Source organism: Larimichthys crocea, chromosome III (genome assembly GCF_000972845.2).
Source record: "Larimichthys crocea isolate SSNF chromosome III, L_crocea_2.0, whole genome shotgun sequence".
NCBI lineage: Eukaryota > Metazoa > Chordata > Actinopteri > Sciaenidae > Larimichthys > Larimichthys crocea.
The window spans coordinates 1,388,288-1,411,883 of NC_040013.1; the positions used below are offsets into that span (position 1 = coordinate 1,388,288).

General features: G+C 44.0%; 3 protein-coding genes across 7 annotated transcripts; 1 reads left to right on the plus strand and 2 right to left on the minus strand.

The window, feature by feature from the left end:
* Positions 1-497: 497 nt before the first annotated feature.
* gnrh1 (gonadotropin releasing hormone 1) lies at positions 498-1,173 on the minus strand. Its single transcript, NM_001303356.1, is given in 4 exon segments — positions 498-581; positions 666-758; positions 840-972; positions 1,133-1,173. Coding segments are annotated over 3 exon segments (273 nt in total). The 5' UTR covers position 972; positions 1,133-1,173; the 3' UTR covers positions 498-533.
* Positions 1,174-3,142: 1,969 nt separating this feature from the next.
* On the minus strand, positions 3,143-9,269 carry kctd9a (potassium channel tetramerization domain containing 9a). The gene is made up of 11 exons (XM_010752656.3): positions 9,047-9,269; positions 7,435-7,556; positions 7,315-7,358; positions 7,133-7,229; positions 6,345-6,403; positions 6,072-6,268; positions 5,899-5,994; positions 5,672-5,821; positions 4,650-4,755; positions 4,431-4,564; positions 3,143-3,810 (listed from the first exon to the last, which is right to left on the minus strand). Exons 1-11 carry the CDS (start codon positions 9,209-9,211, stop codon positions 3,694-3,696), a joined length of 1,287 nt encoding a protein of 428 aa, XP_010750958.1. The 5' UTR covers positions 9,212-9,269; the 3' UTR covers positions 3,143-3,693.
* A 1,727-nt stretch (positions 9,270-10,996) lies between these two features.
* Positions 10,997-23,439, plus strand: ankrd39 (ankyrin repeat domain 39). 5 transcript variants are annotated; one of them, XM_027278474.1, is made up of 6 exons: positions 10,997-11,224; positions 11,380-11,483; positions 12,115-12,399; positions 12,481-12,747; positions 13,376-13,509; positions 14,033-15,205. In XM_027278474.1, the coding sequence occupies exons 1-4, from the start codon at positions 11,134-11,136 to the stop codon at positions 12,625-12,627; spliced, it is 627 nt and encodes a 208-aa protein (XP_027134275.1). In that variant the 5' UTR covers positions 10,997-11,133; the 3' UTR covers positions 12,628-12,747; positions 13,376-13,509; positions 14,033-15,205. The 5 variants fall into 5 exon arrangements, with proteins under 5 accessions (XP_027134275.1, XP_027134276.1, XP_027134274.1 ...); XM_027278475.1 differs by lacking the exons at positions 13,376-13,509; positions 14,033-15,205 and adding an exon at positions 22,986-23,439; XM_027278473.1 differs by having other exon boundaries at positions 13,376-15,544.
* Positions 23,440-23,596: the final 157 nt, after the last annotated feature.

The window sequence follows — 23,596 nt, forward strand, 5'->3', positions numbered from 1 at the left end:
CTTCATCCATGTGGAGATATCTGGGAGACATTCAGAGACCAGAGCAGAGAGCGAGGGGTCCTCAGGAGGAAATGACAGATACAGCTGAGTGTATTCAGCTGTATTCTGCATTGCGGTGATAGGAAAAGCCATGTGAGCGGATAGCTGGACCCAGGGAGGTGGTGTAGATAGCAAATAGAAGGGGCCCCAGTACTGAGCCCTGGGGTACCCCTGTCGTGAGGTGATGAGAAGTGGACAACTGTCTATGCCAGGATACACTGAACGAGGCCCTGTCAAGTAGGATTCAAACCAGGAAAGAGACGAACCAGAGAACCTGAATGAATTCAGAAGGATTCAGATTCAGACCGCCCCAGTAGTAGTCGTTGGCTGTATTTTCAAAACCACTTTACTGTGATCTCTGGATGTTTACAGTCAATATGTATATTATTTTAAGCAGTGAAATCATTTTGAGAATTGAAATCCTCCAAGACGTGACAGACAACAACCAGGACACGAGCGAGATGCCAACAGAATCATTTATTAGAGTCAAAGAATCATTTTTTAAACGTTCTGCGTCCGTTCTCCCGATCTGTGACGCCGTCCTGAAACAGAAACCAGATATTAAACACACGTGAATTATTGAATTAAAACTTCATCAAACTGAACACAGACGTTAGAAAACTCACAAGCAATCCTTTCATCCGGTAGATTTTAGGAAAATCCTCGACGCAGCTCAGAACGCTGCAGGGCGAGTCCACATGTGGAAAGCTGTCGACCATCTGCAGAAGAGAAAAAACATCATCGACTTCTTTAAAAAGTTTCAATGCATGAAGATGAAAAGTGTCTGATGGGGAGCTCACGGTGTCTGAGCGTCCGTCCAGGTCTCTCTTCCCGCCTGGACTCAGCCCATACGACCAGTGCTGACAGCAGCCGTGACACCACAACACCGAGCCCACGAGGAGCAGCAGCATGGCCGACGTTTGAGGAGCCATGCTGAGGAGAAAGCTTCACATTATACATATTTATATCACAGGTGAATGTCTCACTTCTAAATGAGGCGTTATCTAATGAAACTTTGACTGTTATGGAAGAAAAACAGCCCAAAATCTTTAAATTTAAAGTCAATAATTCTACAATATTTTGAATATTTTACCTTCTTCTGGTTTGTTCTCGTCTACCGTCCTCTGCGAATGCAGCTGCGCATTATTTTCCATCGTTTATATATCCGCCGCTCCGCTTCACCTCTTCACTGCAGGAGGTCACAAAGTGGGATTATCAGAAACACTTACCGGCCCGCCTGCAGAGCCGTTTTAAAAGATTACACGTGGTGTGTCATCTTTTATTGACACACCATGTGTATTCTTTATTATTTTCTACATTATTAACACTGAAGACATCAAAACTGTGAAATAATACTCGTCCCAAAACATCTCAGCTGGGTTCAGGTCGGGTCGGTGTGGAGGCAGTGAGCCATGCTTCAGAGTGGGAACCACACATGTAGATACAGTGGTGGTCAAAAGTTTACATACACTTGTAAAGAACACAATGTCATGGCTGTCTTGAGTTTCCAGTTATTTCTACAACTCTTTTGTTTTTTCTCTGATAGAGTGATTGGAACAGGTACTAAAAACATTCATGAAGTTTGGTTCTTTTATGACTTTATTATGGGTCAACTGAAAATGTGACCAGATCTGCTGGGTCAAAAATATACATACAGCAATGCTAATATTTGGTTACATGTCCCTTGGCCATTTTCACTTCAATTAGGCGCTTTTGGTAGCCATCCACAAGCTTCTGGTTGAATCTTTGACCACTCGTCTTGACAGAATTGGTGCAGTTTGGTTAAATTTGTTGGCTTTCTGACATGGACTTGTTTCTTCAGCATTGTCCACATGTTCTCAATGGGGTTTCAGGCAGGACTTTGGGAAGGCCATTCTAAAACCTTAATTCTAGCCTGATTTAGCCATTCCATTACCACTTTTAATGTGTGTTTGGGGTCATTGTCCTGTTGGAAAACCCAACTGTGCCCAAGACCCAACATTCAGGATAATGATTTTAGGTTATCTTGAAGAATTTGAAGGTAATCCTCCTTCTTTATTATCCCCTTTACTCTCTGTAAAGCACCAGTTCCATCGGCAGCAAGGTTTCATCAGAGTGTTTGATGATTTTTGTGCTAAGCTACGCTAAACTAAGCTAACCAGCTGCTGGTTCTGGTGCTGGAACCTGGACCAGGACCAGGCGCAGCATCCAAGACCATCTGAGGCCAGTTTAGGACAGAGAATACAGCACAGGTGGTTTTCACACAGGGTCAACTAACCTAACGAAGCTAACCGGCGGCTAACTGAGCTAAGGTACCAGATGTATTCGGCCTGACAGATAAGCTAGTAGAAAACATAGTTAGCTACTTCAGGAAGTAAGGCTAAAGCTATCGGTTCACCAGGAAACAAGAGATCCTTCTCAATGCTTCAGGGTAGGAACCACACATGTAGATACATCTGTTCACCTTCTCTGCGTCACATGACGATACACTCAAAGTTGTTGATATTTCCTGGACTGACTGAGCTTCACTGGACGAGAAGGTGAAACATTTTGTGTTTTAAATGATGAAACATGAGACGACTTCTTCGTCATAGCAGTTTATTTATTATAACAGTCATTTATGGAAATATATTTCCATGGTCGAGTGCAATAATCACAGACAGTGAGACTGTCTCGAACACAAACCAACCTTCACCTCATATTGCAGAATTCAGTGAGATGTATCAAAATAAATTAACCACAGCTGACTCTCACCAGGTGAAACACACACATATGATTGCCTTCATCGTTCATTCTCACGGGGGGGCCGGGTACCGAACCGCTGAGCTGAGTGAGTTAAGTATTGCATCAGAGCAGCTTTGAGCTACAGCTGGAGAAAACTTCACCAGTCAAACGCGACTTCATCTCGTCACACATGCACAAAAACAAAAAACACGATTCTCTCGAACGTTACATCAGATTACAAGCACCAAACTGTTTTTTTGGTGAGAAGGTTTAACATGTTCTAACATATACTTGTGCAAATAAGTTCAAAGCATGATTAAGTGATATAACTTCGATACACGGGAGAGTCTTTTCTCTGAAGGACGACGTACAGAAACGTTCATGCAACACGTCGGATTAAAAACAGACAAAACAAAGAGGTAGATTCACAGAGAAAAATGAGGGAAAGCTTCAAAGTAGGAAAGGTAAATACATGTATTGCATACACAAGCTGTGTTTAAAACTAGCCTGTCGCATAGTTTACCGGTGCAGCGGCTGCACTGCGAGCCTCCGAGGCCGGCCGTGCTGCCGTTATGGCTTTGGCTTGCATCGCTTGAATCCAGCAGAACGAAGTTAACGATAACACGACTCCCATTAAACATGTCAAGTCAAATATATAAAGTGAATATAAATTAAATGAGTATAGTAGTGATTGGATTGCATCCGGACGCGTCGACAAACACGAGGAACAGATTATTCAGTTTTGGTGATACGTGCAGCTGCAACGTCCTACCGTACGAACACACACGGACAACCCTGAAGAAGTTCTAGTGCAAGATATTTAAAGCTAACATGACACAGGTGGAATGCCAGGGATGTGCATACGACTGCCCGCGCTGCAGACGGGCAGATATTCAGAGTAGGAGGATATACTGTGTGTGTGTGTGTGTGTGTGTGTGTGTCCACGTCGAGTTATCTGACGCTCTGCGACATGTGCAGCGGGGTCAGCATCTCTTCGAAGATGGCTCCCTTCACGTTGGAGCCTCGCAGGTTGGCTTCCTGCAGGTCGCAGCCGGACAGGTCGCAGTTCTGCAGAGAGAAACAGAACCATGATTCATCATCACTTCATTATTTAGTCGATGATTTAGAAACTGCTTTATCGCCAAGAAGGTGCATGTTAGAAGGAGAGCGCGTCGTGGTTCGATCTCCGGCTCCTCCAATCTGCATTTGGAAGTGTCTTTGTCTGTGCTATCGGTGTGTAAGTGTGTGTGAGGGGTTAACCCTGAAACGTTTTGGTCTGTCCTGCATCGACTTCAAACCCACCGGCAGCGTTTCAGAAGCGTTTGTCCCTCCGGACTTTGTTTACTTGCTCAGATTTGCTCATTTTGCTGGTTCATGTTCTTCTAAATATGCTACGTCCTTCATTTGTTTCTCTTTTGTCTGTTTTTAACGACCGGAAGTTTGCACGGAGGTGTTTTATTTTGAAAATCCACCGGATTCTCTGTGCTGTTTCTGTGTCCGGCTTCCTGTCAGCTCGAGCTGCTCTGTGCTGCATCTGTTGTGATTGAGCTGTCAGCTGTGAAGAGCATTCTCTTTATGGTGCCGTGACATTATAATTGAAGCTTTTATTCAGCTCTTCGTCCTCAGAAAGTTGCTGTAAATTAAAAAAGACACCCAGCGCTCAGAGATAATCCCTCCTGATGACTCACCTCGAGGTCCGTCCCGGCTAAAGTGGCCCCCCGCAGGTTGCAGTTCTTCAGCTTGGCGTTCTTCAGAGTGGCCACACGCAGGTTGATGCCGGTCATCTGGCTTCCTTCCATGTCGACCCCCTTCAGGTTAGCGCCTGATGGCATGACGGAAAACATCTGGTTAAAAAGTGACTTACAGGTGTGACGGAGGCTGGAAGGATTCACGATGGACTGTCGTACCTTCCAGGTTGGCCTTCAGTCCAGACGGGTCTTCAAAGTTGCATCCTTTGAGAGACGCTCCCTCCGCGTTGGAGCAGAGCATCTTCACCCCCTGAAGGTTGGCACCCTGCAGAAGATCAGAAGAGATCAGGAAAAGTATTAGTTACTTTACTACAGATTACTTTGATACTTTGTCTCCGGCTGCTCCGCCTCAACTCTCTGTGATTTACAGAGTTTATGATGGACAGTGAAGTAAACTGCTGACAGCTGTAGCTGCTGTTAGCTCATGTTAGCTCAGTCTGTTAGCTGCTATTAGCTCAGTTTGGTAACTGCTGTTAGCTGCTGTTAGCTAATGTTAGCTCAGTTTGTTAGCTGCTGTTAGCTCATGTTAGCTCAGTTTGTTAGCCGCTATTAGCTAATGTTAGCTCAGTTTGTTAGCTGCTGTTAGCTAATGGGGGAGTGTTAGTGTACCACTGGGAAGAGGAGATTAACAGAGCCAGTGTCGTGCCAGAACAGGAGCTGGACAATACATAAGTTAGCATCGTAACATTTCGCAAACATGTGCTTTGCAGTAATGTTAGCTTCGACTTTGGACTTTTGTTTGTTGACTTTAACAGATTATTTCTAAGCTCTTGTTGCACACTGTCCGTCAGCAGCCTCTATGGACATAATGGCAGAGGAGAAGAGAGTGAAGAGGACGCTGACGGAGGAAGCTAAGAAGAGAAAAGGAGAGAGTGAGCGAGCAAGAAGCCGCCGGACAAGAGTAAATGTGGGACTGACTTTTAGTGGTTGGTGAGAGCTTGGTGAAATAAAAGGCTGAAAGACAGACGCCGAGCTGGGCTGACTGCTGCTGGACTAGTCAGTGATATCAGCTGCTGCTGGGGACCTGGTTGATGTTTCTTGGTGTCTAAGAACAGAGTCGTCCTCTCACATAACTATGACAGAAGAAGGAAGCGTTCCTTCCCCGCCGTGAGCATCGCTGAGTGCTTTCTGCACTTTCATGAATCATTCAGCGGCGAACAGGAAAAGAGTTTCAGACTCACGTCCAGGTTGGCTCCAGACAGATCGGCTCTCTCCAGGTTGGAGCAGCACAGGTTGGCGTGTGCCAGATTGCAGCGGCTGAGATTTGCCATCTTGAAATTGATGTAGCGCAAATCGAGGCGGGACAGATCGGCGCCGCTGAAATTAAGACCCTGAACACAGCACAGAGAGTCAGATATGATGCCGGATGTGGCGACGTGATGAACGGATGAAGTCGTCTCGGTCGTACCTGACAGCGCAGCTCTGATTTGGTCGGTGTCGCCAGAAGAAATCGGACGAACTCTTTGCGGGAGATGGGGGAGTGGTCCTCGGGCGGCTGCGAGTTCTGTTTGGAAAGGAAGCAATGAGTCGTGATGCCTTCAAGGACATCACTAAATCTAAGCCTTCTATTGTTCATATCACCTTGATTGCTGCTTCCAGTTGCTCGGCGAGCTGCTCGATCCCGAAGAAGCGAGCCTCCTCCAGGACGCCTCGTACGTTGATGCCTTCGTTGATGATGAGCTGGCCGTGTCGCAGGTAGTTGAGGATGGGCTCGAAGTATTCGGGGCTGCGGTCGATCAGGTACGCGCCATGCTCGTCCCGCTTGTTACCCCAAACATCTGCAGAGAACGGAGCGAGGTCAGCGAACATCGTTCAACAAAGACGACAGCTCAAAGCGATCGGCTCACGACTCACCTTTCTCTCGAAACATGTGAGCGAGCATGCTCTCCGGCTCTTTGCTCACCAACGTGCTCCTGAACACAGAACAGAAGATGAATGAATGAAAGTGTGACGGCAACAGAGGAAAACTCACATGACTGTGGTGAACTTTGGGGTTCCCTGACCTCAAGATATCTGAATGAAAATGAGTTCTCTGGATATCCACGAGACTCTCTTTACAGACATAGCCACTTATTTCTGCATGCTGGCTCCATAAACAGTCTAAATGCGACTGACTGAAGCTGAGACTCTCGTGGATTCATGTGTGATGATGTTTACTCCCCGTAGGAGCTGTTTCATTGAGCCGTGGTGACCTCGAGGATGATCAAACTGTCCAACCACAAACTAGAGAGCGAGGACGTTCAGAGGACGACAGTCACAATAAGGAGGTTTCTGAGACGTGCACATGAGACAAGTTCTGACTGTGTTCATCTCTAATGTTCTCCTGACGGGCCTCAACCCTTTGAGATGATCCAGAACATCTTCAACATGTTCCCTCCTCTGTCTACCTGTAGCAGCCCACATTAAATCCAAAGCAGTCTCCGGTTCTTGAACGTCCTCACACAGACATGTTACCTCCTCCTGGCTCTGCCACCAATTCAATCCAAACTGTTCTTGGTGGGACGTCCTACCAGTTCCTACAGATCAGGGGCGTCCCTCTCTACCTTCACAGACCTCCTGAAGACCTCCAGCTCTTCAGAGTGGACCTCCTCTACAACACTACCAATAGCTGGACATGCCAAAGATGTTCGAGGTTCAGGTACCTGGTGGTGGTGAACGGGCGACCACCGATGTTCAGCGTCAGCCAGTCGGTGTGAGCTCCGTGCTGATCAGACGTAACCTTGGCTTCATTTTGAGGATCTGCGACATTAAAACAAGAAGAAGAGGAAGAAGATGATGAGGCGTTCACTGACAGTGTATGAGACTCAGACTGGACAGAACTCACCGATAAACGGATCTCCTTCTGACACGTACAGCACGTCGTCATCTCTGTGAGGACACACACAGTTTATAGACGACACGCTGAGCACTGCAACATGTTTCTAATACGAGCATGTGAGCTTACCTTATGAGGGCGATGTCGTCTATGAGCCCGCCCTTCCCATTGTACAGACTGCACGCTTTGATTCCTAACTTATTGCTCGCTACGGATAGTAAGTCAGACAAGGTGCCGTACACTGCTACAACCTGAAAGACAGATAGATAGATAGATAGATAGATAGATAGATAGATAGATAGATAGATAGATAGATAGATAGTAGTGTTATTGTTAATAACAGTATATAATAACAATGCTAACACAGTTCTACTCTGGGCTTGGCCACCAAACAGGACAGAACGGACGCTGGACATCTTTCCTGATATGAACCAAAGGATGCCACATCATTAATGGAAATGAAAACTATCAACCTACGGAGGGCTGAAAGTGAAACAATGATGGTGATAATGGTACTCAGTAGTTTCCACGTGTCGACAATGTCGGGGCATGCTCCTAATAAGATGAAGGATGGTGTCCTGGGGGATCTCCTCCCAGATCAGGACCAGGGCATCACTCAGCTCCTGGACAGTCTGAGGTGCAACCAGGCAGCGTCGGATGGACGGAAACATAATGACCAAGAGGTGTTCTATTGGATCTGATGGGTTGAGGACCGTCTACGGCCCTGTCCAGCTCTCCTAGAGTAACTGCCCTGGAATCTCCTCCACGTTCGTGAGACTGTGCTGGGAGACACAGCAAACCTTCTGGCTATGGCACATATTGATGTCCCACCCTGGAGGAGTTGGACTACCTGTGCAACCTCTGTAGGGTCCAGGTACTGCACCATGCGACCTGTAGTGACACTGATCTTAGCCAAATGCAAAACTGATGAGAAACTGGTCAGAAAAAGATGAGCAGGGAAAAAACGTCAGCAGCCTCCACCTGTAAAACTTTTCAGGGTCGTCTCATTGTTACCTGTTAATTTCATTAACACCAAAACAAATGAAAACTACTGACCTGACCGGATCAGTATCCCAGAGGTTGAACTGACGTGATGCTATACTCTGATTAAAAAGTATTTATACATTTTTATATGTACATAGTTTTTCTTCTTGTTTATGTTTGTGTCTACGTTTACCCGTCAAGTCCTCTGTTCTGTTCTTTAACTGTACCTGTCTATACCAGAGTTATATACACATACCTGAGGAATAACAGTATATAACAACAATAATATAACAACAATAATAACAGTATATAACAACAACAATAACAGTATATAACAACAACAATAACAGTATGTAACAACAATAACAGTATATAACAACAATAATAACAGTATATAACAACAATAACAGTATATAACAACAATATATAACAGTATATATAGATACGTGTCATATATTTGGCCATATATCTACTACTATATACTATATAATGATAATAACAGTATATAGTAATAATGGCAGTATATAACAATAACAACAATATGTTATATGTTATATAAATGTTTAACAGGTCACTGCAGTGTGCACAGGTTGAATTAATGAAACTAATTAAACATGGTGCACGCACAGGTTGAGTTAATTAAACTAATTAAACATGGTGCACGCACAGGTTGAGTTAATTAAACTAATTAAACATGGTGCACAGGTTGAGCCTGCTCAGTCATTGTGCGGCCCAGGCTTCAGCAGCCTCAGCTCACCTTGCCATTTTTCGAAGTCCCGTTAATAAACAGGGTAACTCTTCTCATTCTTTTAGGCGCTGTGGCTGTAAATGTCTCCTTCCAGATGAAACAACAGAGAGACTTCAGGCAGCTGGACGCAGATTCAAGCCTCAAGCTGCTGCTGCTGTTAGCTGCTAGCTGCATCAGACAATAACACGAGACCAGAGAGGCGTTCAGGAGCAGCCCGGAAAAAACAGGACGAATCAAGCTGCACTGCCGTAGAGCAAAAAAAGTTTGATTTACAGGTTACAGTTGTTTTATGTATTATATTAAATAGAACGCGCAAATAGTCACAACGTCAATTAAAAGTAATAATAATGAGTGATGAAGTTTATGTGTTTCCTCCATAAATAAATCAGATTGTGCAAAATAGTGATGTGTCGGTGAACGAGCCGGTTCAAAGAACCATAGCCTCTATATTTGTTTTTTTATCTGTATTATATTTTTCATCCCAATTACTACCATGTGCAATATTATTTATATTATGGCCACTTTAATAATAATAATAATAATAATAGATTTTTTTTCATAAGCACCTTTCTGTCACCCAAGGACACCTTACAATAAGAGTAGAGAGTAGACAGCAAATAAAAGAAACAAACAAAAAGAACCATAAAACAATATCAAATTACAAGAATACAACATTAAAACAGGTTAAAATAGGACAATTGACTTTACTTTCAAGTACTCATCCTGCACATCTGTACACTTGTTTGCCCGTCCGTTTTTTGTGTGTTATATAGGCCGAGAGATATTTCTCTCTGTTCGTTGTGTTATTATTATAATATTACGCCTCTTTTGCTGCTGTGGCGAGTGAATTTCCCTGCAGTGGGATAAATGGTAAATGGACTGTACTTATATAACACCTTTCTAGTCACTCAAAGCACTTTTTACACTACATATATCATTCACACATCGATGACACAGCCTTCAGGAGCAGTATCAGCAGTAGTTCAGTATCTTGTCCAAGGACACTTCGGCCGGGATCGATCCACCGATCATCTAATTAGTGGACGCTCTACCTAATCAGAATTTGTGGACCCGTTCTACCTCCGAGCCAAACCTGCCCCATATGAATACTTCAGTACAAAGGATGTAATGAATATATACATGATATACAGTACCAGTCAAAAGTTTGGATACACCTCCTCACTGAATTGAAGTTTTCTTTATTTTTGTTAGATTAACACTGAAGACATCAGAACTATTAAATAACGTAATTATGTGTTTAAAAAAAAGCAAAATGTGCTTTGTTGATGACTCTGTTGATGATTTATTCAAAATTCAAGCTACACTTGACCAGGAAGGCGACCATACTATTCTACAGGGACCATGCCATCACATCTGGTTTGAGCTTGACAATCATTTTGGGGGGGTTTGGGGGTATTTTGACCATAGAGGGAAGGAAAAGTAGCCAACAAGTGTTCAGCATATATGGGAACACTTTCAAGACTAGAAAATCACGACCTCATGAAGCTGACTGAGAGAACGCCAAGAGTGTGCGAAGCTGTCATCCAAGCGAAAGCTGGCTACTTTGAAGAATCTAAAATATGAAACACATTTCTCTTTGTTTACCATAATTCCATATGATATTTAATAGTTTTTAGGTCTTCAGTGTAAATCTACAATGTAGAAATAACTCAAAATAAAGACAAAACATTGAATAAGATGTGTCCAAACTTTTGACTGTGTGCACATACTAATCGAAAGTCAAATCAACGCTAAATCTGGCTGAATTATTAAAGGTGTAAGTGTCAAAATGAAGAGCTGAGTTTTGGTGAGCTGAGTCAAATGATCCGACTCCCTAAAAAGAACCGAACTTCCCATCAGTCTTACAAAAACCCACTGATTCAGGCAGACCGTGAAGGCGGCATCCTGACTGCAGCGCTGCAATTGGTCGGAGCCTTCATACGTAAGCACGTTGTACGTCTCTGGTGATGGTGGCTAACGTGCAGCCACTTTTTTTTTCTTTAACGTTAAAATAACGTTAATTACCGTTTGCGACGTTTTTAAACTTCGAGTCTGAATTATTAGATAATTTAAATTTAATTGTTTTATTTTTGTCAATGGCTGACAGACAGCAGTGCGCGTGCTGCTCGCTTCCGGTCTCCTCCTCAGCTGTTTACCAGTCAATGGACGAGATGGAGTTTGAGCGAGGTGTGTGTGTGTGTGTGTGTGTGTGTGTGTGTGTGTGTGTGTGTGTGTGTGAGGAGTTAAAACATGGCTCTAACACAGGTATGCATTGTGCATGGTGTGTGTGTGTGTGTGTGTGTGTGCGTGTGTGTGTGTGTGTGTGTGTGTCCTCTGTGCAGGTATCTGGTCTGCTGCCATGGATGGAGACCTGCAGAGGGTCCAGTCCTTCATCCAGAAGGGTGCAGACCCGAATCTGAGAGACTCGGCTGGATACACAGCTCTGGTAAGAGTGTGTGTGTGTGTGTGTGTGTGTGATGGCAACATGTTTGACTGGACAGGGTCAGAGAAGTCTTCTTGTCCTTTGGCGTGTGCAGGACTCCAAAGGACAAGCTCTGGTCCAGCTCGGTCCTGGACCTGGTCCTGCCCCGTATAGACTCCATCATGAACATCTCCTCTCTCCTCCTGCAGGAGACATGGATCAGCTCCTTCAGCAGCAGACTGATCCGACTCTTTGACCCTTTACAGGACACTCGTCGACCTCGTCGACACGTGTTACTGAGCTTCTGACGCTTATTTCAACATGTCACATGTCATACAGTGTAAGAAACGTTAGAGTCTGATCTGTTACCTGTGCTGTAGCCGTGAATCTGCTCTTTCACTGAGAGACCTGGCTCAGGGAAGTGACCATATATGGTTAATATCGCTTGATATAAAGGGTTAACACCTGCACGACTTTATGACCTTTCCTATATGTTTATGAGTAATTTATTAAATACACGAGCTGCTCACTGTGGGATCATTAAAGTCTGTCTCATCTCCAGTCATAATGAAGCTGTAGTTCAGATCATTTAGAAGCAACATCAGAGGAAACAGGATTGAGAAGCTCTGAAGTGAAATCCGTGTCCTTCATTCAGACTGACACTGAGGACGGAGATGATCTGACTCGTGTCTCTCCTGTCTCTGGTTTCCCGCCTTCCTCGTGTGTTTTGTTCCAGCACTATGCGAGTCGCAGCGGTCACCTCGCCGTGTGCTCGCTCCTCCTTCAGAGCGGCGCCTGTGCGTCTCCTCGGACTCCGGGCGGAGCCACGCCGCTCCATCGATCGGCTTACTGCGGTCACCTGGACGTGGTTGGACTCCTGCTGCAGCACCGAGCCGACCCGACGCTCTGCGACGACGACGGAGCGACGCCTCTGCACAAGGTACAGACGTGATAACAACATCAGGCGGTCTGATGGTCCACTCACTGTGTCTGTGTTTGTTGTGAACGCCTTGTGGAGCAGGCGGCAGAACGGGGTCACGAGGACGTGTGTCAGCTGCTCGTGGAGCGATGTCCGGCACTCTGCAGCCACGAGAACAAGAGGCGGCAGCTACCGTACCAGCTGGCACCGCGGGGAGATCTGCAGGAGCTCCTGAAGCCACCACGGTGACGACAGACAGACTCGCTGCAGGAGCTGCTCCGAGCAGACAGATCAGGTCCGATTACACTAATCTGGAGCTGGATTCACTTCAAGAATGTGTTCAGACTGTGACTGCTGCAGTCTGATCAGGTAGCTGTCCAATAAATTCATTTTTCTTTAAAGAATTAGTTATTATTGTTCACTAAGAGAGTATTAGATCTGATGTGGTGTTAGGCCGGATTCAGACAGGATCAGGTTCTGTGGTGGGTCAGCACAGGGTTGTGCAGCCGTGTGTTGGGTTCACACTCAGACAGGTCTCAGAGTTTCAGAGACGTTTGTGGACTGTGGAGGTTTGACGGGTCTGAGATCATCCATCCATCATCAGGGTCACGGTGGGGCTGGACCCTGGACAAGTCGGCAGCTCATCGACACAAACAACCATTCACACTCACATAGACGCCTACGGACAATTTAGAGTCACCAGTGAACCAAAACACAACAGTAACCACAAGAAAACATCAAATCTGTATTAAAGAGTTGAAATAATTAAAAGACCAACTGATTCATCATCATGTAAACGAGGCGGGCAGACCTCCAGCTCTCCAAGTCTGACCTCGATTGAAATGATCGGACTTTAAAACAGCAACGCGTGAATTTAAAGAGAAGCCACGATGACAGAAAAACAAACTGCTCGCTGTTCTTTTTGAATCTGTGACAGCAGGTGGCGCTGTTGTCTTAAAAGCTGCATGTGTGTGTGTGTGTGTGTGTGTTTTTGCAGTCCAACATGTGAATTAGCTGGCAGCTTCCACGCGGTGACCTCATTCGATCCTCCCTGCACACTGTTGGAAAACTAAACAGGGTAACTGTTCGAAAGAAAGAGAGAGAGCATCAGTGAAGCTCCTGCAGCTGATGGTGAGACATCCTGGTCAATGGACGCCACCGTCCAGCCGGTACAGAGTACTGTGTGTTAATGAAGTTATCCATCAGCCACGGCATGCTCTCTCTGCTCATGGCTGATCTGGTTGTTTTGGTTGAAGTAACCACCTCCACCCGCACGACTCCGCCTGCTGATGAGCGGTTTATTAATACCTCTTTGTGTATCTTAAGCAAAATGAAATAACAGCTTCACTGTTGAGCTGAAAACTGCAGTTTTCTTTTTAAAAGGATTATCAGTTATTAGCTGGCTGTCTGAAGTTTTTCTTTCAAAGGCAGGGACACATTACTGCGTTCTTTTTGAACCAGTATTTATATGCAAAGGACAAAGGATGGAAGCCCGGGGGTGAATAAAGGATGTTGATATTTCCATATCTACTGAAACAGATGGAAATACTTTGAGCTATTGTCTCATGTACTTACTTATTCAAAGCATGTTCAATAAGTAACACATGCAGGAGGCAGATACCTTTCCTACTTCTTCTTCTGTGGTCCTGCACAGGTCCGAAAAACGTCTGAGGGAACTTTCATTGGGTCCACCGGTGGGTGGTGTTTCCAAACTACCTTCAAACCACATCCAGTGCTGTGACTGGAGGGGTGCCAGGCCACATCTGGAGCTCATTGCAGCTGACGCCACACCAGCACAAGGAGAGATGGGGGTAGATGGGGTGGAGACTGGTGTGGAGAAGCTGAGCCAAGAGAGCTGTTTACGCTCAGCGACACAGCTGAGGAGCCCGATTCGTCCAGGATCGCCCGTTTGAGTGCCACATGTCAGGGATCTTCAGACCGGTCTCTGACTGGCACTCAGACCTTCACAGCACCTCCCCGATTGTTCCCGTGCCAACTTTCTATGCAGCATAATCAAAGTCGATGTCTTTAAATTTGCTGGCAGTGAGCGAGCTAATGAAAACCCTCTGTGTGCGACGCGGTAAAAAAAACGGAGGAATATTAAAGGGCCTCTTTCTTTTTGATAATTTTTCATGAGCTGGTTTGAATTTGGGAGCTGCCTCCCTTTTTATGTGGAAACAATCAGAAAGCGGCCTTTGTCGGGTGAAAATGAGCAGGCATGTCAGGGAAGTTAAAAAGTTAAAAAGCTCGAGTCGCTTGTGTCAGAACAAATGTGATATCGAGAAAAGGAGCCGAGAGCTTTCTCGTAATGCGAGGACTCGGGGAGGACTCCACAAGATGAGGAATTTGGATTACAGCTCTGTTTAGTGAGATTTATTTGGAAAGCAATGAAACTTCCTGGCCCTGGAACCCACTTCCACCATAATGAGCCCAAGTTAAACCAGGACTGGATGTTATTTTCCTCCGAAATAGAAGGTGGTCTGTGTGCCGTGCTTGGTGGAGGATTTGAAGTTTTTGGGGGGATTTTATTTTAAACAGCACTTTAGCCCGAGAGGGGGATGATGAGAACAACTTGTCCTCTGTGTGTGTGTGTGTGTGTGTGTGTGTGTGTGTGTGTGTCTACACACACTGATTATTACGGTAAAGTTGTGGTTACCAGAACTTTACCGTAATAACTACTGCACAACTTTTTTTTAAATATTCCGGTCAAAGGATATTAGTGTTGTCGGTTTCTAATTCCGTATTTTAAATTGTCTGATGGTAAAAAAATGTTTTACAGTAAAAGACCGTAAAATGTTACTGCAAATAAGGGTCTCTAATATAAAATACGACTTTATTTTGTATAAATTCCCTTAAAATGTCATATAAATAAAGGTTTTCCCATAAAATATGACTTAACTAAACAAAACTAAACCTGTCTGCTGTGGTTGTACTTGACATTTTATTCCATATTTTTAAATATCTGTAGATTTTATGGGGAAAAACTGCCAAAACATTTTACGGTAAAAGACCATAAAATGTGCCAATAAATATTAGTGTATTACTGGGCAATTAACAGTCTCTTATATAAAATACGACTTTATTCTGTATAAATTACCTTCAAATGCTTTACAGATAAAGGTTTTGGCATTAAAATATGACGGTAAAAACCTGCCAGCTGTGGTTTCCATACTAAATAGGGTACAACTTTTCCTAATATAAGGATGTTAGTACTGTTGATTTCACATCTAAGGCTGGTTATTCCATATTTTAAGATTTTAATGGTGAAAAACTGTCAAACCATTTTACAGTAAAAGACCGTAAAATCTGCATTCTGTATGAATGCCCTGAAAATACTCTTTTATTACAGTATTACAGTGTTTTACTGTACAGTTAGCTGATATACCTGATATTAAATGCGACTTTATTCTGTATAAATTCCTTTAAAATGTCGTATAAATAAAGGTTTTCCATAAAATTAAAGAAATCATAAAGTCATAATTTTACCGTACTAAATACTGTAGATTTCACATTTAAAGTCTTGTTCCATGTTTTAAAATGTTTGTAGATCATGACAGTAGAAGACTGTAAACTTTAAATGTTACGGTGTTTTACTGTAGTATTAAATACTATTCTTATACATTCCTTTAATATGCTGTATAAGTTAAACAGTATTTTACTGTCATGGTTTGGCAGTCTTTCAAAATCTACAGAGGTTTTTTAAAGTTTGACGATGTTTAATCTGCAAAATGAGTAGTTTTGTGTCGTGCCGTTCACAGTTCTACAGCGGCAGATTTCGCTGAGATATGGACGCTTGTTTTCACAGATAAAAGGGTCATCTGGTCCTTATCTGTCCTGCGTCCACCTGGACAAAATTAATGCCATTCTCTGGCCTTCCAGCTGCCCTGGCAGAGCCCCGACCTGTCTGAGTTATCCCGAAGTAATCAGGTAAATGGCTGGCAGATGGGCACATATTAAGGAGTGCAGTGGAGTACCAGGCTCTGGCGTGGACGGGGGGGACCGCCCCGTGTCGTCTCATCTGCTCAGGGGTGGAGGATGTGAGCGTGTTGCCGTCGGGTTGAGAGGGCATGTGTAATCAAATCTACGGGAGCTGCTTCTCAGAGATGCTGCGTAATCCAATTTAGGTCCACTCCCACTTCAAAGCAGCGTGTCGTCCTCCGGGGGGAAGTGATGTCGCAGATCTTAGGCTCCCGCTTTCCAGGTCAGCGGGTGATGAGATCCATGAGTCCAGAGCTTTAACTCTGAGGCTTATCAGGTGATCCGGCCATGTGATACATGTTTTTTGTATCAGGGTAGTTGTCAGCGTTATATTTGGATGTTAGAGACCACATTATAGATCTCTTTGGGTTCCTGCAGCCACACTTGGACTAAAATTCATCTAACACATCTGGACAGTGTCAAAACGTCCCTACCAGCGACCGTAATCATGTAGAAGTTTCCCCAGGAAACAGCGCTCAGTGAACATGCTGTGACTTTTGTGGGTATATTTGAGGGGGAAAGTTTATTTTCCCAGATGTTTTTTTTTTTTTCCCGGGCTCTGTGGTGGATGGTTCAGCTTCTTTTCTTTTTATTGATTATGGAGATGTAATCTTCTCAAAAGCAGAGCCAGACAAACAACCCATAAGCTTTACCATATGAGTCAGAGGACAATTAATGAAGCTTTTGGGATCATATATCTAGCTCCCATCATTCCGGGCGGTTGTTAGAAATCAGATTACTTTGCATCAGCTGCCAAATGTGCAGAGGAAAGCTTGTGTACGCTGCTCGATCGGCTCCGGCATGTTGGTGTTCATGTCCACAGTTGGAACTCGGACGTCTCTCGAGTTCTAGACGATTAAAATGTTATGTTGGTCTTACATGAGCCTCAAACTCGTCCTGAAAGTGCCACGTTCAAGGGAGAGTTCAGGGTGTTCTCAGTGTGGTTTCATGAGGACCAGCATCCGATCCGCCGTGTCGCAGCCACCATAGTTTCTTCTTCAAGCTTAGAAGGAGAGGATGATGTCTTCTGACGTCAGGCAGCCATTTCCAAACCAATGAAGAAGTGCCACAAACTGCAGTTCCTCTAACGTCCACCTGAGGCTGGCTCCAGAAGTGAGTCAGTCTCCATAAGTCCCCATGTCCAAATGTCCAACTTCACAGCAGAAATAAACATGTTTACAGCCTGGTACAGCTTTTTATTTTACTTAAAGGTCCAGTGTGTTAAATTTAAAGGGCTTTATTTACATTTACATTTATTTACATACATGAATCGGGACTTTTGTGTGTTTTACAGCCACCATAGTTTCTCCTTCACACTTGGAAGCAGAGGGTGGCCACCACATGCCACTAAATCCGACACACCGGACCTTTAAGTTGGTCAGAAATTTGTTGACTTGATGTGAAGACGAGCCCTCGTTTCATATAAATCAGATTCCTCTTCGAGGGTTAAATTTAGTGACGATTGTCCACTAAAACAACACAACATGAAAATATTCACAACAGCACCGACAATACTCCCATTCAGCGTGAACGAGCGAGGGGAACGCAACACCGCGCCGCACGTGTAATTGAACAAGATGGTTACGCTGATGAACTGAGACTCGCGGAGGCGCGCCGTCCCCTCTGTCAGCAGGTGCCCGGCACACACTGGCCCATTCATATGCGCATTCCTGTCTCTCCACTCGCAGCCCAGCAGGTTCCTCCCTGGCCACTCAGGACAGGGGCTGACGCACACAAAAGGGTCTTCAATCTGCCTCAGACAACAGCCAGCATAAAGGCCCGGAAAGCCACAACAGCGTTATGTCAAAGAGCAGGCTGGGGGGTTGGTGAGCTGAGTTTGAGGGGGGCCCGGTGTAGAACAGGGGCCACTGCTGACGGATGGATGGATGAGGGCTGGGCTGTATGGTGGAAGGCCTGTCTGAGGTTTTTCGTGCATAAAGGAGGATATTTGTACTTGCCCGGTAACAATGGAATGCAAACACGAACAGCGAGGACAATAAAACACCACTTTGGGGCGATGAAGAAGCTGCTAGGAAAATCATCATGCAAAGCATCCCCGGGGGAGATATTGTTCGCTCTGAGGGTTGCATGACTCTCTGTTTGTTCTCATGCTGATGTGTGGCTTCGCCTGCCTTCGGTTTGCTTTTGCATAAGGTATCCCAGGTTTTAACAGTGTCCGGCACAATTTCCTTACGCTGAAAGGAAGTGAGGAGTGATCCGAAATGCCCCACCTCATCTTAAACAGACTGCAGCCGCATCTGAGCAAAGGTTCAACCGACTCTGAAGCCTTCGTACTCCAACCCGACTCATTTATTTGATCTGAGGGAGAGTTTTAGCAGGTGAAAAGTAACTGTGCTGCGTGATTATTCAATAAAACTTTAGGAAAATCTGTTTCATTCATGTGATGATGTGATGAGAGACGTATATCCCCTGGAAAGAAAGGTTCTCCAGAGAACTCAAAGATAAAGTGGTTCTTCAGGTGACGCCACAGGGGAACCTTGTACCTATTGGTTGCTGCAAAGGGTCGACTTAAAGAACCAGTAATCAGAGACGATTATTAAACATAAAAAGATTCTTCAAAGCAGCAAAAATGCTGCAATCGTGACTTAAAGGACTCTTTTTTTGTGCATTCATTCATTCCCAAAGAACCTTAAACGGCACGAAAAGGTTCTCCAGAGAAGTCCGTGTGCTGCAGGGCACTAATCAAGAAGAAGATGAGTTTAAGAACTAATTTACACATATCGACTCGTTAGCGATGTATAATTTTATTCATAATATACGGTAGAATGTCTTTAAATATTACGGTAAAAGTTAGTACTGTTGGTTTCATGGTTAAGGTTGAAATTTTATTTTATATTCTACCGTATAAATACCGTTTTTTACCGTTACAAAAAAAATTTCAGGATAAAAAAACGGTGGAATTTCAACATAACAATTACAGCATAACTATATAACCTTTTCTAATATTACAGTGAAAGGATGTTAGTACTGTTGATTTCACGCTTAAGGTTGAAGTTTAATTACAAAATTTAACGTATAAATACAAAAAATGCTGTAAATTGAAAACATGAATGCCGGATAAAATAACATTGCTGTGTTTTACTGTAAAATTAACTAAAAATCCGACTTTATTTTGTATAAATTCCATGAAATGTGACCGTGTTTTACTGTACACTGAAATGAATTTGAATGTTGAAGCCTTCAGTTGGACTGTGTGTTTCTTGAGCTACCATGGTATGTTCACATCACAGGGACACGTTAATGATTAACGACTGAAGCTTTTTCAAATTAGCTCCACATAATACATACAAGTCCTGTTTTCAGTGAAAATAGACAGTTCGTCTCCTCTGCGCTGCTTTAAACGACCAGAAATCTTTTATTGGTCTGCGGATGCTTTTCTTTATTTCACCTCATCTGTTTCTGCACAGCTTTTTACCACCCAGCGCTGTCACTGCTCAGTCTGGGGTGGAGATTTACAGAGTTTCATATATCACTCACCTCACATCATCAGAGGGAAACAATACGCAATGCCCCCATGTGTTTTGGATTGTGCCGGAGCTCTCGTGTCCTGTGCAGAACTTATCATGAACAGCTTGGTGCACATCTCCAGGGAGCTCTTTATCAGTGACACAAAAAGAATCCATAAAATGTCATCAAAGATCTTCAGTCGTGTTTTGATGCTCTGAGATCGTAAGATGTGGCCGATGGCACGTTTAACTCTCACTGTTAGTGACTCTAATAAACATGCCTGCTCTCGCTCTGGCTCACTGTTAGTGACTCTAATAAACATGCCTGCTCTCGCTCTGGTATGTGTGCGGTTGTCAGATTCACACTCCATCTGCTGCAAAGTTAGTCAGCTCGCTTTGAACTTCATCTGAGAAAAACGTGCATTCGACAAAACAATTTGAACTTCATCTGAGAAAAACGTGCATTCGACAAAACAAAACAAATGTAGAGTTTATGAACGTGTCGGAGCAGAATACAATGATTTGCTGACACTGTGATTCTCGGGTCCTCTGTGGTGGAGTCCGCCGTGTTTCTACAGCAGCCCAGAATGAACAAACTGAACACCGGCTTTAGATAGAGACTTTTGCGTTTTTCACAGGTGTTGTAGTCACCATAGTTTGGAAGGACAGGGTGATGTGAGTCGGGTTTCAATCAGCTACAAAATCCCTGCACACTGGACCTTTAAGTTAAAGGCAATTCTGAGATTTCTTTCCAAATACATTCAATATGTTGGACAATAGTTGCTGAAAACATGTGAAAGGACTTGGAATGATATGTCCCTGAAATCTGGAGTTAGAGGTTCAAACAGTTTTTCACCAGTTTTCAGTCTCAGGATTTTGTGGGCGGTCCTTAAAGGGTGGCTCGATGACACGCTGAGGCCACCCTGAGCAGAGAGACAGAGAATTCATCTCAGCTCAGTCCTGGAGCTGAGATGAATTCATTTTTACCTGATTTTGACACCTAATTTCACAAACATGTCGATGTTTTTAATCATTTACATTTGGCTGGGTGGTTAATAAATGTCGATGTTTTTAATCATTTACATTTGGCTGGGTGGTTAATAACACTTAAAAACAGATATATCACTGTCAGACATGGAGCATAGAAGGCAGACGTTATATAAACTGTGTGTTTTTTGGCCGTGATGGTTTCACTCGAGAGACCAGAGTCCGCTGTAAGACTGCTAATCCTACATGTAATCTGTTACTCCCCAAATCTAATTAACACTTTGTAACTAAAACTGTGTAAAAGTGTAAAAATGGGACGTACAGTAGCCGACTGACGTCATTTTCTTGCCGGGTTTGGCTCCTGGCGTTGCAAAGCTCAGTCAGTCAGACTACGTCCAGATTTTAGACAGTCTGCAGGGACGTCACAGAGACTACGTCCAGGTTTTAGACAGTCTGCGGGGACGTCACAGAGACTACGTCCAGGTTTTAGACAGTCTGCGGGGACGTCACGGAGACTACGTCCAGGTTTTAGACAGTCTGCGGGGACGTCACAGAGACTACGTCCAGGTTTTAGACAGTCTGCGGGGACGTCACAGAGACTACGTCCAGGTTTTAGACAGTCTGCGGGGACGTCACAGAGACTACGTCCAGGTTTTAGACAGTCTGCGGGGACGTCACAGAGACTACGTCCAGGTTTTAGACAGTCTGCGGGGACGTCACAGAGACTACGTCCAGGTTTTAGACAGTCTGCGGGGACGTCACGGAGACTACGTCCAGGTTTTAGACAGTCTGCGGGGACGTCACGGAGACTACGTCCAGGTTTTAGACAGTCTGCGGGGACGTCACGGAGACTACGTCCAGGTTTTAGACAGTCTGCGGGGACGTCACGGAGACTACGTCCAGGTTTTAGACAGTCTGCGGGGACGTCACGGAGACTACGTCCAGGTTTTAGACAGTCTGCGGGGACGTCACAGAGACTACGTCCAGGTTTTAGACAGTCTCTCAGTTCATGGTCTAAAATTTGACTTTCAGGTGGATCGATTACAGCAGTAACACTTCATCTAATCGAGATGAGTCAACGCAGTCACAACCTGTAACGTGGTGCCAAGATCCTCCTGTGTTTGCTGACAGGAGCTCAGTTTGAGTCTCGAGTTACAAGAAATATGACAGCAGTAAGTTAATGTTTGCCTTCCCGACAGTTGACAGGCAGGAGTGTCTCTGCTCGAGGCTCGGCTGCCGTGTTTATACACGACTGATCTCCAGAATCCGAGAATCTGGATTACAAATAACTAAAAGCAAATCTGAAAGTCGCCTCTCGCTGCATGGAAGATGAAAGGCGGACACATGTTGAAACACATCTGTTTCTTTGTCCTCCCATTCTTTAATCTGACTCAAGCTGTTCTTCATGTGTCTCTGCAGCTTCAGTCGTCAATCATTCGTCAATCGAGTCAGGAAATCAAAGACCATATGAGCTCTGCAGATATGAACTTGTGTGTTTGATCATGCATGCTGCAAATTTGTGTTTGTGCTGAGCCGGCAGATACATTTGAATCTCTAGATGCTCTTTGAAATGCTGCCAACGCTCAATAAAGCCATTTTATCGTCGCTTGGTTGATGTTGATGAAAGAGCTCCACTTTCTGCCCGTGAATGTGCATTCTTGTTGACTGGAATAAACTTGTATTAGTGTCAGCAGACGTCTCTTTAACACATCTGTGCTCTCTCGGGGTCAACTTTTTAAAAGTAGAACAGACTTTTAATTTGAAAAGTGGACTCTTTAAAAGCTGTGGATCGATTTCTGGATTAATCGATGAGTTGTTTGGTCCAGAAAGTGTCAATCAACGACGTCCTCAAACATCTTATCCAAAGATTTCCAGTTTCCTGTCATCAAGGACTAAAAAAATAGAACATATTCACATTTAAGCAGCTGAAATCAGAGAAAATTTCTCGATTACTTGATCAGTCGTTGCAGCTCTATCTGGGACTTTTCTCACCATCCTTTCAAAGTAAAAGTCAAAGGTCTCACAGGAAACTTCTACATTTATTTGATGTTCTGTGCATGTTTCTCATAGCCCAGTGTGTATGTGTGTGTGTGTGTGTGTGTATAATTATTTCTAATCACAGTATAAGTCTGTGTGTTGTTGGCTGGAGCTCTCTCTCTCTCTCTCTCTCTGCAGGAGAGGTGCTGTGGATGCCAGGGGGAGCCAGGTCTCTACCAACCCCGGAAAACCTGCGTCAAGCTGGGGATAGAACACCGGAAGAATGGGGGGGATTATGGGTGTGTGACTTTCAAAATAAAAGCAGCACTTTTAAGTCACAAAAAAGGGAAATAGTCCTCCTGTGGGGGAATTAACTGAATTTAATATTATTATTATTTGTCCTTATTATTATATATACATGCTGCTGTCTATGCTGTGCATATCTGACCTGTAGTGCATTCATATCTAGCTGTTTATAATGTCGACCAGATCAATCACTTGTATTTACACCCCCACTATATTTAACATAACAGATTAATTGTGACTGATGCTGAAATAATAAATATGATATATACAGCAGGTTGTGTACATGAGGTAGATATTACTAAACTTATATTATTATTATAATATAAGTTATTAGCTATCTCCTCTATTGTAGAGCTATGGCATCCATCTATCTATCTATCTATCTATCTATCTATCTATCTATCTATCTATCTATCTATCTTCAGCACGGGAGTCGCTTAAGTTTGTTAGTTAATATTAATATTAAAATCATGTAATATCACAACGAATGGACATTTTCTATG